The following is a 13,409-nucleotide window of genomic DNA, read 5'->3' on the forward strand; positions in this document are numbered from 1 at the left end:
GTACCACATTCCTGTCCTGAATCACTCTTTGATGTTCTAGTACTGGGATCCCATACCACACACGGAACACTGCCATTGCATTTCACTCCTGCTTTGCTCTTCTCTTGCTGAGATCTCATTCATATTCATAGATCTACTAATGCATCTCACTATGAATCCAGAACATCTCCTATGATGATGGCAGGGAGGTTGTTTGGGGTTGCAGGTTTAAATGGGACAGATGACAGCTGAAACTGTCAAAACTTCCTTTTTCTGGCACTGTCCTTATATTAGGAAGCAAGATGGAAGAAGTAAGTTCTTCAGTCTGTGCCATGCTTTGTCAGGTCAAAGGTTCATTGAGCCCAGCAGTCATTCTAGGTTGCCAGAAAGTACTCAGCACATCCTTCCCTTGTTACTCACTTCTGGGGATAAATGGTGGTTTCCCTAAGATTTTCCTGGCTAATAATTATTTATTCTGGACTACTACTCTAGAAATTTGACCAAACTACTTTCAAACCCACCTATGCTAAAAACATAAGAGTTGCCATACTAGAACAGGCTGAAGATCCATCAAGCCCAGTATCCTGTTTTCAACAGTGGCCAACCCAGGTCACAAGTACCTCGAGTGATCCCACAGAGTAAAAGAGATTTATGTTGCTTATCCTAGTATTAATCTGTGGATTTCCCCAAGTCCATCATAATAATGTCTTATGGACTTTTCTTTTAGGAAATTATCCAAACCATTTTTAAACCCTGCTAAGCTAACTACTTTCACCACATTCTCTGGCAATAGATTCCAGAATTTAATTACACATTGATTAAGGGTTCCTTTTACTAAGCAGTGTAAGAGCATTTTACCATGGGCTAGTGAGGTAAATGCTCCAATGCTCATTGAATTCCTATAAGCGTCGGAGTATTTACAGTGGTGCCTCGCATAACGGACGCCTCGCACAGCGAACGCTGCGCACAACGAACTTTATGTCTTGATCCGTACAACGAACTTCGTTTCACACAACGAAGTCGCCCGAGCTGCATCCTTCCGCGCAGGCACTGCGCTTAACTGCCCTCTCTCCGCCTGGTTCCCTCTTGCCCCCCCGACTCCCCGACACGATTGGGGCAAGAGGGAGCTCAAGCCCTCTTGCCCCCCCGACTCCCCGACACGATCGGGGCAAGAGGGAGCTCAAGCCCTCTTGCCCCCCCGACTCCCCGACACGATCGGGGCAAAAGGGAGCCCAAGCCCTCTTGCCCCGCCGATTCCCCGACACGATCGGGGCAAAAGGGAGCCCAAGCCCTCTTGCCCCGCCGATTCCCCAACTCCCCGACAATATCGGGCCAGGAGGGAGCCCAAGTCCTCCTGGCCACGGCGACCCCCTAACCCCACCCTGCACTACATTACGGGCAGGAGGGATCCCAGGCCCTCCTGCCCTCGACGCAAACCCCCCCCCCCCCCCCAACGACCCGCCCCCCCCAAGAACCTCCGACCGCCCCCCAGCCGACCCGCGACCCCCCTGGCCGACCCCCACGACACCCCCAACCCCCTTCCCCGTACCTTTCTGTAGTTGGCCGGACAGACGGGAGCCAAACCCGCCTGTCCGGCAGGCAGCCATCGACGGAATGAGGCCGGATTGGCCCATCCGTCCCAAAGCTCCGCCTACTGGTGGGGCCTAAGGCGCCTGGGCCAATCAGAATAGGCCCGGGAGCCTTAGGTCCCTCCTGGGGGTGGGGCCTGAGGCACATGGGCCCAACCCGACCATGTGCCTCAGGCCCTGCCCCCAGGAGGGACCTAAGGCTCCCGGGCCTATTCTGATTGGCCCAGGCGCCTTAGGCCCCACCAGTAGGCGGAGCTTTGGGACGGATGGGCCAATCCGGCCTCATTCCGTCGATGGCTGCCTGCCGGACAGGCGGGTTTGGCTCCCGTCTGTCCGGCCAACTACAGAAAGGTACGGGGAAGGGGGTTGGGGGTGTCGTGGGGGTCGGCCAGGGGGGTCGCGGGTCGGTCGGAGGTTCTTGGGGGGGGGCGGTCGTTGGGGGGAGGGGGGGTTTGCGTCGAGGGCAGGAGGGCCTGGGATCCCTCCTGCCCGTAATGTAGTGCAGGGTGGGGTTAGGGGGTCGCCGTGGCCAGGAGGACTTGGGCTCCCTCCTGGCCCGATATTGTCGGGGAGTTGGGGAATCGGCGGGGCAAGAGGGCTTGGGCTCCCTTTTGCCCCGATCGTGTCGGGGAGTCGGGGGGGGCAAGAGGGCTTGAGCTCCCTCTTGCCCCGATCGTGTCGGGGAGTCGGGGGGGCAAGAGGGCTTGAGCTCCCTCTTGCCCCGATCGTGTCGGGGAGTCGGGGGGGGGCAAGAGGGCTTGAGCTCCCTCTTGCCCCGATCGTGTCGGGGAGTCGGGGGGGCAAGAGGGCTTGAGCTCCCTCTTGCCCCGATCGTGTCGGGGAGTCGGGGGGGCAAGAGGGCTTGAGCTCCCTCTTGCCCCGATCGTGTCGGGGGTGCCAGGGACTACACGGAGTCACCCACCGTACTACCCGATTCGGGTAAGCGCAGGTATCGGTGGGTGGCTTATTTGCGGGGGGGTGCCTTATTTTACATTTTTTTCTAAAAAGGGGGGCTGTCTTATTTGATGGCCCTGCCTTATCATCGGGGAAACACGGTAGAAAAAAAAAAAATGAACAGTTAAGTCCCAGTTTTTGCCGCTGAGACTCTGCCCTCTCACTGTAAAATTAGACTCTACTTAGTCTGTCTTTAAATTTAAAAAATGTGTGTTGTTTTAAAAAACAATTATGTTTTTAGATGTATCTAAATAAAAATAATAACCAAAAATTTATCTTTTTTATGTCATCTTAGCATATTTTATGCTGCAGAACGAATTATTTTTTTTTACATGTATTCCTATGGGAAAACGCGTTTCACATAACGAACGTTTCACATAACAAACTTGCTCCTGGAACCAATTAAGTTCGTTGTGTGAGGCACCACTGTACCATGTTGGCCTTTGGTAAAATGCTCTTACGCTACTTAGTAATACCCAGGATAAGTGAAAAAATATTTTCTCTGGTTTATTTTAAATCTACTAAGTAGCTTCATTGCATGCCCCTAGTCCTAATATTTTTTGAAAGCATAAACAAGCGATTCATACCTACCTTCTTTGCTTTTTTTTAAACATATCTTTCCAATTTTATTCACGTTTATTTTATTTTGATGTATTTATTAGAAATTGTATATATTGCTTTCCTGTTGTTAGCCACTTAGAACCTTCCCAGTATGGCGGCATATAAATAAATTATTATTAGTATTATTATTATTTTATAGATCTTTATCATATCTCCACTGAGACATCTCTTCTCCATGCTGAAGAGCCCTAGCTGCTTTAGCCTTTCCTCATAGAGATGTCATCCCATCTCCTTTATCATTTTTGTTTTATTTATTAATTTTTCAGAACCAATATATCAAACATAACATGCCAACATAGAAACAAAGGTTAGGACAACCCCAGTCCAACAAATTCTACATGTTGTATATTAGTTCTTCAGTACAAGGCAAATTCCAGACACGAGGACTCAAAAAAACCCCACCCACCCCCATCCTACTACCTTTATCATTTTCATCACCTGTCTCTATACATTTTCTAATTCCACTATATCTTTTTTTAGATGCAGTGACCAGACTTGCACACAGTATTCAAGGTGCAGTTGCAGCATGGAGTGATAAAAAGGCATTATACTGTAACATTTTCATCTTTGTTTCCCATTCTTTTCCTGATAATTCCTAACATTCCATTTGCTTCTTAGCTGCCACTACACACTGAGCAGAGGGTTTCAACATATCATCAATGATGAAACCTAGATCCATTTCCTGGATGGTCATTCTTAATGTGGAACCCTGCATCACATAGCTATGGTTGAGTTCCTCTTTCCCACAGGCATCACTTTGTACTTGCTCATATAAAATGTCATCTGCCATTTTATTTATTTATTTAAAAAATTTCTATACCGACAATAATCTCAGCAGTATCCAAGATGCCCAGACTCTCAGTCTCACAAAGTCCTCTTGCAATTTAAGATTTGAACATTTTTGTGTCATCAGCAAATTTAATGACCTCACTAGTTTTTCACATCTCTAGATCGTTTATACATATGTTATAAAACATCAGTCCCAACAGTCCCCTGGAGAGCCCCACTATCTTCCATTTTCCATTAAGAATACTATTTAACCCTACTCTGTTATCCATCTCTTAACCAATTCTTAATCTATTACCTCCTATTCCATGATTTTCTAATTTCCTCCAGAATCATTCATGACGTACTTTGTCAAATGCCTTTTGAAAATTTAGATACACAATATTAACCGACTCACCTTTATCCATATGTTTATTCACTCCTTCAAAAATTGTATTAGATTGGTGAGGCTAGATTTCCTTTAACTAAATCCCTGCTGGCTTTGTCTCATTAATCCATGCTTATGTACGAGTATATGCTTTGTAATTTTGTTCTTCATAATAGTCTTTACCATTTTACCCAGCACCTATGTCAGGCTTATAGGTCCATAATTTTCCAGATCACCTCTGAAACATAAGAATAAAAGATTTGCCACTGCTGGATCATACCAGTGGTCTATCGTGCCCAGCAGTCCGCTCACACGGCGGCCCTTAAGTCAAAGACCAGTGCCACCAATCTTCTGGTACCATCCTGGATTTTAAAGATAAATTACTAATTACTAACAATAGCTCTGCAAATTCATTTTTCAATTCTGTCAGTACCCTGGAATGTATACCATCTGGTCCAAGTGATTTGCTACTCTTCTATTTGTCAAAATGCCCCATGATATCTTCCAGGTTTACAGATTTGCTTCAGTTTCTCTGACTGTCTAGAGCAGGGCTGCCCAAGTCCGGTCCTCGAGATCTACTACCAGGCCAGGTTTTCTGGATATCCGCAATGAATATGCATGAGAGAGATTTGCCTGTACTGCCTTCTTGGTATGCAAATCTCTCTCATGCATGTTCATTGCGGATATCCAGAAAACCTGGCCTGCCAGTAGATCTCAAGGATCGGACTTGGGCAGCCCTGGTCTAGAGTTACCATATGACTCCAGAAAAAGGAGGATGGATTGAGACATCAGCATTGAATACTATTTCTGGCACAGGTATCTCCCCCACTTCTTCTGTGAAGACCGAAGCAAAGAAATCATTAAGGGGTCCTTTTACTAAGGCTTGCCAGCCGTTTTAACGTACGCTGAATATTAGCTCATGCTAAACGCTAATGTGTCCATAGACTATAATGGACGCATTAGCGTTTAGCGCACGTGCACTAAAACGGCTAGCACGCCTTTGTAAAAGGACCCATTAATGTATACAATGCTATTTCAAGAATGACACAGGGACAAATTTGTCCCCATTCCCACAGGATCTCAACGTCCCCATCCCATCCCCATGAGTTCTGTCCCTATCCCTTTCCCATTCCTTCAAGCTCCGTCTTAACTGCCCAAGCCTCAAACACGTATGATTTTAAAGTGTTCAAGGCTTGTGCAGTGGAAGTCAGAGCTTGTAGGAATGGGGTAGGGACAGAGTTCGCGAGGACGGGATGGGGATAGAGAGATCCCACAGGGACAGGAAAAATTTATCCCCATGTCATTCTCTATTGCTATGGCCTTGTCTTCCTTAAGTGACCCTTTGCCTCCAATGCAATCTTCTTTTCAAGACAGTGGCGTAAGGGGGGCAGGGGCAGACCATCCCGAGCACCTCTCTGCCCTCTATGCCACACTTGTGCCCTTCCTTCCCCGCTCCCACACCTCTTTAAAATCTTTGCCAGCTTCAGCAACTGCTCTAGCCTACTGCTCACGCAGTCCTGGCTCCCTCTGAAATCACTTCTAGATCACAGGGCCAGGAAGTGATGTCAGAGGGAAAACCAATGCTAGCACGAGCGGCAGGCTGGAGAAGCTGCTCGTGCTGGCAAAGATTTAAAGAGGTACGGGGTGAGAAGGGTGGTTGTGAGTGTGGCGTGGGGGCATGGAAGGAGCGGGGGGGTTGGCGTGGAAGCAGTAGTGGTGGGAGAGGGGACAGAGAGGAGGATGAAGGGAGGCACCACCATCCCAGGTGCCTTCTACCCTCGCTACACCATTGTTTCAAGATCTCTCTTTGCCTTTTCATATCTGCACTTTGCTTTTGACTTGCAATTCCTCATGCTCTTTCCTATTATTTCACTCAGAATCAGATCCTTCTTCCATTTTCTGAAGCAGTGGTTCTTAAACCTGTCCTGGGGTTCCCCAGCCAGTTGGGTTTTCAAGATATTCCTAATGAATATGCGTGAGAGAAATTTGCATGCCTACTGCCTACCTACTTTGTAGGCAAATCTTGCTCATGCATATTCTTTAGGGATATCTTGAAAACCCAACTCTCTGAGAGACCCCTAGGACAGGTTTAAGAACCATTATTCCGAAGGACTTTCTTTTAGCCTTCCTTCCTCCTTTTTTAATACACGGAATATATCTGGACTGGACTTCCAGGATGCTGTTTTTGAATATTGCTTTCCCCATATCCTCTGGCAACAAATTGCATAACGATTGCATGTTGAGCGAAAAATACTTTCTCCAATTTGTTAAATCTACTGCTGCTTAGTGTCATGGAGAATGCACTTCTTTTAGGGCAGAACATATGGCTCTTCTGCCATGTGGCTGCAGCTCCCCAGGTCCCGACCCTTTAATCTCCCTCCCAACCCCTCAACTGTGAGGTACCTGGTGGCCCAGCGAGGATCTTTGTGGCAGGAGCACGACCCTTTCACTCCTGCCTCCTCACAGCTGATTACAGGAAATGTCGCAAGCAGTTGTGAAAGGTCAAAGGCAGCTGTTTTAGAAAGCAGCCATGTGAAGGCAGGCGCTAAAGGGCCTCCCTCCTGTCACGAAGACCCCCGCTGGATCACCAGCTACTTCGGTAGGCCCAGGAGGAGGATTATGATGATGGGAGGGAGATTAAAGCGTCAGGACCCGGAGAGGGGAGAGAACCTTGGCTATGGGTTGGGGAGAGGGGAACAGGGAGGGAGGGAGGAAGGGAAGAGAGGTGCAGAGACCTGTGAGGGGTTGGAGGGAAGAAAGAGGGGAGAAAAGCTAGGCTTTGGGAAGGGAAGAGAGAGTGAGAGATCTGGAATATCTCAAACTCCCTTCTCTATCCATTGCGGCTCTTTGTAAATCTTGGGTCAAATTTTTAGGATAAATTGTCTCTTTGCTTTAAAAAGGATGCTGCCCCTGACTTAAGGCAATTAATCATTTCCTATTAACCCGTTCCACCACCCCAGTCATGATTTTATCAATCTCTGTCATCTTCTCTCTCAATTGTGATTATGCTGCAGATCTGCTAATGGTGGATTAGTGTGCTTGGCTGTATCAGGCATCCATTTATTGCTTAGGACAGGATTTCAGTTTAATTCCTAAATTTTTAACCACTAGCTTTCAGCTTAATGTGGGGGGAAACCTGAGGACATAGCTCTGGGAGACTGCCCAAAGGCCCTCAGGCAAATCATATATAACCCTTAGCGCAGGTGTTAGATCAATCAATTTACAGGTGACCTGGCAGCTATACAAGACCCCTAGATTGGGTAACCTACCAGAAGACTGCCAAAGTTTGGCTGCAATAGTGGACTAATCTGAAGGTAACTTGTAACTTGCAGCCTGCAGCGAGCAGGGGCTGTTGTTTTGTTTGAGGAAGCAGAGAGAAGATGCTGATATGTCTGCAACATTGTCTTCCTCTGCAGTGTGTCCCTCAAGAGAATGGTGGCTTTGTGCTTGGAAGGTACTTGTGCCTCTGTAAGCCTGGATTCTACAGTACAGCTGAGACTGGTAAGTTTTGCCTCTGCGTCGTCCACAGGTTCATCATCAGCTCTCTGCCACATGACAGTCATGCAACATTGTAACACACACCTTTGTATATTCTTTTCAGGCCCTGGGAACTGGTCCCAGTATGGTGCAGAGAATGCCAGTAGTCTGCTGCAGTGCCACCCGTGTCAAGAGGGATGTGTGACTTGTGTGGATGACACGCCATGCTTGGTGCAGGAAGACTGGTCTCTGCGGGTTGCTGTCCTGTCCTTTCAGACTTTCTGCATGCTGGCTGTCTTTCTCAGTATGCTGGTCTCCTACTACTTCCGGAGTAGCAAGGCAAGGCCACAACCTGTTTCATATTACTGTGAGGACTTCTTATACTTATCATCCAGTCTGCAGTAGCTGTGACAGGATTAATCCTTTGTTGGGCTCTAGGTAAACAAACCCTTTCTGCTCCCTGCCCCATCAACAGATAGGTAGAGAGAAAGAGTGAGAAACTCCTGTTGGGGGTGTGCATATTTCTAAATTTATTTATTTAAAATATTTATTATCCGCCTAGGACCTAGGCAGGTTACAATGGAGAGGAAACCAGCAGCAGGTAATAAGCACTGTTCATATACCCCTTTGCCAAGTGGAGGCCAATGAGCAACTGATGGGAAGAATAGACATTCCATTTTGAGTAATGGTGGCTTTAGTCTACCCTTCTTTCTCCCCAGGGCTGGCCCCATCAATGAGCAACTATGTTTTTCTAGGGCCAGCTCAAGCGTCTGTGGCGTCTTCAGCCAACTTTTGCATTAGTGCTCACCTCCACCTCCACCATTTGGTATCTCTCTCTATCCCCCCCCCCTCTTGTGATCTGATATGTCCCCCTCCTGCTGGACCAGTTGAAGTACTGGCTCAGGACACTGATGATAAAGGGCCCCAAAAGCCCAGTCTGGCAGCTATCCTTCTAGAATTTGATGATAAGGGCTTTTGGGGCCCATTATCACCAACGCCCTGGGCCAAGGCCTCACCTGTGTTTTTCATACATGGCTGCTTCTGATTTATGCAAATGAGGTCCCCAGAGTGAGTGTCTGCACATGAGCCCCACATATCTTTACATTACCTACAGTTTCAGGCTCCTCCCACCCCCAGTTAACTTACTAGGACAAAAATCTTTCCTGGGTGTCATTGAGTTAGCATATTTGAGAGGGTCCCTCCTAAACAATAAAGCCCCAGGCATGTGTCTATTTTGCCCATGTCTTAATCCTGCCAAATAGCAGAACATTCCACAGGGCATCATTCACTTAGCCCCTGCTCTTATTGTTCAGGCCCCTCCCCCTTTATTCTAAAGCAAGTGGTATGTTGACGAAAGCAGACTCATCCTGTCTATCATTGCCTGTCATTTATATGTAATGTAATGTAATGTAATGTAATTTATTTCTTATATACCGCTACATCCGTTAGGTTCTAAGCGGTTTACAGAAAATATACATTAAGATTAGAAATAAGAAAGGTACTTGAAAAATTCCCTTACTGTCCCGAAGGCTCACAATCTAACTAAAGTACCTGGAGGGTAATAGAGAAGTGAAAAGTAGAGTTAGAGGAAAAATAAAAATAAAATAAACATTTTAACAAGACAGCACTGATCTAAATACTTTGGAAGGTAGAAGAGAGGAGAGAAAGGAATAGAAGCAGAAGGGGGAGCCGTTGAACAGTAGAATTCTGGAGAAATTTAAATGATAGAAATAGAACAAAACAAAGACAAAAGGCAAAACAATAGATAAGATGAAAGATAAATCATAAGCTGGAAAGAAAAATAAAATAAAACTGAACCATCAGAAATTGATATAATAGGGAGATAGCACCCTTTCCATGCCTGTATAGTAGCAGTGCAATGAAGTCAAATTGTATTTTATTCCTGATACTGGTACCCTTTTATTTCCTTTTTTTTATTTTTATTTTTTTTCTTTTTGGTGAGGTTTACTGTCACCTGCTTGTCTCTGTGAATGAAACAAATATCTCTTATTCCAAGTGATAAATGTCTGTTGTAATATATGATTCAACCACTCTTAATAGCTATAAATTTCATAATTTTACTGAAGTTTCGGACCTCAAACACCACTCATCGCTCAAATATTTATCATAGCGCTAAGCTTGACGTGTTGTCTCCTCACTAGCCCACTATTTTATCCTAATGAGATTTCATTATTTAGTTTCAAAGTGCTTAGAAAGTGCCTTAAAGTGCTATTAGTCAAATACGTTTACATATGTACTAAAGGCTTATGACTTATCTCAGTTTTTATGATCGGAGAAACTCGGATCCAACATGTTTCGTGTACTCAACGCTTTATCGAGGATCGTTTCCTGGGTGACGACGGAGTGATTGTGGGAAATGATCCTCGATAAAGCATTGAGTATGCGAAACATGTTGGATCTGAGTTTCCCTGATCATAAAAACTGAGATAAGTCATAAGCATTTAGTACATATGTAAAAGTATTTGACTAATAGCACTTTAAGGCACTTTCTAAGCACTTTGAAACTATTGCACTTTAAATAATGAAATCTGATTAGGATAAAATAGTGGGCCAGCGAGGAGACAACATGTCCAGCTTATCACTTTGATAAATATTTGAGTGATGAGTGGCGTTTCTGAGGTCCGAAGCTTCAGTAAAATTATGAAATTTATAGCTATTAAGAGTGGTTGAATCATATATTACAATGGACATTTATCACTTGGAATAAGAGATATTTATGAGCTGTATGCGATTCCAAGTTAGATTAATATTGAAGAAATAACCATCTTATTGGGATTCTGTGAATGAGACAAACACTCCAACAGCGCTGAACATTGTACATGCATGAGACAGTCCCTTCTCAGAAGAGCTTACAAACTAATTATGACAGACACACAGAGGGGGCTAAAAGGTGGTAGGGGGACTATTAAGGGAATGACAGACAGATATATTGGTTGGGTCAGAGTTTAAACACAGCTTCAAATAAGTAGATTTTAAGTCTGACTTTGAATACCGCCAGAGACAGAGCCTGACATAGTGAAACAGGAGTTTCATTTGGGGGCAAGGCTGGGGGAGGAATGGTACGGGATTGGGGGCGGAATGGGGCAGGGCCAGGTATCCTCTTTTTTTCAAAGAAGAAATCTGGCAACCCTAGAGTAGAATCCTTTGGATTTGGCCAGGAGCAGGTCATTGGAGATTAGGTCATTGGAGACTTTAGCAAGGGTAGTTTCCATGGAGTGAAAGGGGTGGAAGCTATATTGAAGGCGGTTAAGGATAGCTCGAGCCAAAAGGAAGTCAAGACAACAGTGGTGGACAGCTCATTCTAGTAGTTTGTATAAGAGAGGGAGAAGGGAGATAGGGCAATAATTGGAGGGGCAGGTTGTTTCCAGCGATAGTTTTTTTAGGAGCAGCATAACTACAACATGTTTGAAGGCATCAGGTACAGTTGCGGTGGAGAGTGATAAGTTGAGGATATGGCAGGTAGAGGGGATGACAGTAGGGGAGATGGTGATCAGCAGACGGGTGGGAATTGGATCAGAGGAACAGGTAGTGAGTTTGGAGGAGGAAAGAAGATGTGTAGTTTCCTCTTCAGTGATTTCCAGAAAGGAGGAAAAGGTGGCAGGGGATGACGGAGGATCAGCAGTGCAGGTTGGAGGGGAAGAGACTAAGGCAGATCAGTTGAGAACTCGAGGATAATTTTGTGGACTTTGTCATGGAAGTGCTTAGCCATAATCTGATGAGAAAGTGAAGTAAAAGTCGGAGGCGAGGGCACATTTAATAGAGAGTTGAGCATGATGAAGAGGTGGCGAGGGTCGTATCCGAGGGACTCAGTTAAATGGGTGTAATAGTCTTAATTTGCAAGTGAGAGGGCAGCTTGGAAGGAGGTCAGTATAAATCTGAATGAAGTGTACAAAGTCAGCATGAGAACAGGATTTCAGCCTGTGGTGTTCTGTAGACCGGGCACAGGAACATAAGTGGCGGATCTTAGAGGTCAGCCAGGGCTGGGGTTTGGCGCACCTTACAGGACATGACACAGGAGGAGCTAGGGTGTCCAGAGAGGAGGAGATCATACTGTGTTTCCCCGAAAATAAGACCTACCCTGAAAATAAGCCCTAGCATGATTTTCGGGGTAAGTCTTAATATAAGCCCTACCCCTGAAAATAAGCCCATCCTTCCCTCCCAACCGATCCCCGCCAACCGCGACAATAAATACCTTCTGGCAGAGGAGCATTGGGCCAGCAGCACTCACAGGCTGCTTTGTGGCCTTCTTGCTGGGGGCCTTCTATGTACTGATGACATCATCAGTAACACGGCACACAGAAGACCCTAGCAAGAAGGCTGTGAAGCAGCCTGTGAGTGCTGCTGGCCCAACGCTCCTCTGCCGGAAGGTATTTATGATCGCGGTCAGCGGGGATCGGTTGGAAGGGAAGGAGGGAGGGTCAGCAGGGGTTCAGCGGTTCGGCTGCACGGGGGGGGGACGGCAGCGGTTGCTCAAGGGTTCTGCTGCACGAGGGATGGGAGGGAAGGAAGGATGGAAGCTGGGCATGGGTTCTGCTGCACAGGGGGATGGGAGGTATAGAAAGATGCTGCAGAGGGAAGGCACAAGGGGATGTGTGAGAAGGGAGGAAAGATGTTGCACATGTGGGGGAAAATAAAGAGGAAGAATTGGGGTGAAGGAGAGGAAGGGAGAGATGATTATGTACTTTTAAAAAATAAGCCCTACCAAAAATAAGACCTACCGGTAGTGCCTTTTGTGGATCCCAAATGAATATAAGACACTGTCTTATTTTTGGGGGAACATGGTAGTATTATAGGAAGAGAATGCTTCATTGGCAGATTTACATAGCGTAGCATTTGAACAAAGGTGGCTGGAGTAATATCAGAAAGCTTTTGAACAGGGCAAAAGAAAGAAGTACAGTAGCTTTATACAACCCCAAACCCTGACAGACTGATGATATACTCTGGCCAAATGGGCAGACAAGAGACACAGTCTCAATTAATGTACATATATGAAAAGTCAGTTAAAAGGTAAAAGTCTGCAAAAGGACCCTTAGCTAGAAGGTGATATACTCCTAATTTTCATTCAAGTACAATTTGCCCAAATCTGCACTCCTCAGTTTCCAAAATTCTACAAACCAGAACCATTATAAATCAGAGCACAATTTTCAAACCTCCCCATAGCAGCAGTACATACATACAGTATACCCCCTCTTTTTGTGATGGTAGAAAAGTACCTAACTAGACTTAAAAATGTGGTCTGTGTATTTAATTCATTACATTTACATAGTATACTACTTGTAATCATGCTACTAGGAATGCCTCATCTGAATGCATACACCTTTAGCAACAGTGAGGGAGAGCAGTTGTCAAATGAGCAGATTATTCAAGTGAAATGCTTTTTACCCATTTAAATTACTTTGAAAATGGGTCAGTACAAAACATGCCCACAAAAACCATTCATACCTACCCACAAATTCAACTACACACATCACCCACACCACCCCCATATACACACAACCACACCCCCCTCCTCTCATGGATTCCTGTGCCTATTGTTCAAACATTTACCTTTTTGAATTTATTGCAGACAGAGAATAGAATCTGGAGTGGTTACCCAGCAAGCAGTCATACAAGCA

General features: G+C 45.7%; 1 protein-coding gene across 1 annotated transcript in view; it reads left to right on the plus strand.

Annotated features, from left to right (window-relative positions):
• Nucleotides 1-13,409, plus strand: part of GPR179 (G protein-coupled receptor 179) — an 80,496-nt gene that overhangs the window by 23,871 nt on the left and 43,216 nt on the right. The window contains exons 3-4 of the mRNA XM_033917565.1: nucleotides 7,713-7,797; nucleotides 7,898-8,112. Of these exons, the coding sequence (XP_033773456.1) occupies nucleotides 7,713-7,797; nucleotides 7,898-8,112 (300 nt within the window). The remainder of the gene's footprint in view (nucleotides 1-7,712; nucleotides 7,798-7,897; nucleotides 8,113-13,409) is intronic.

Source organism: Geotrypetes seraphini, chromosome 13 (genome assembly GCF_902459505.1).
Source record: "Geotrypetes seraphini chromosome 13, aGeoSer1.1, whole genome shotgun sequence".
Lineage (NCBI taxonomy): Eukaryota > Metazoa > Chordata > Amphibia > Gymnophiona > Dermophiidae > Geotrypetes > Geotrypetes seraphini.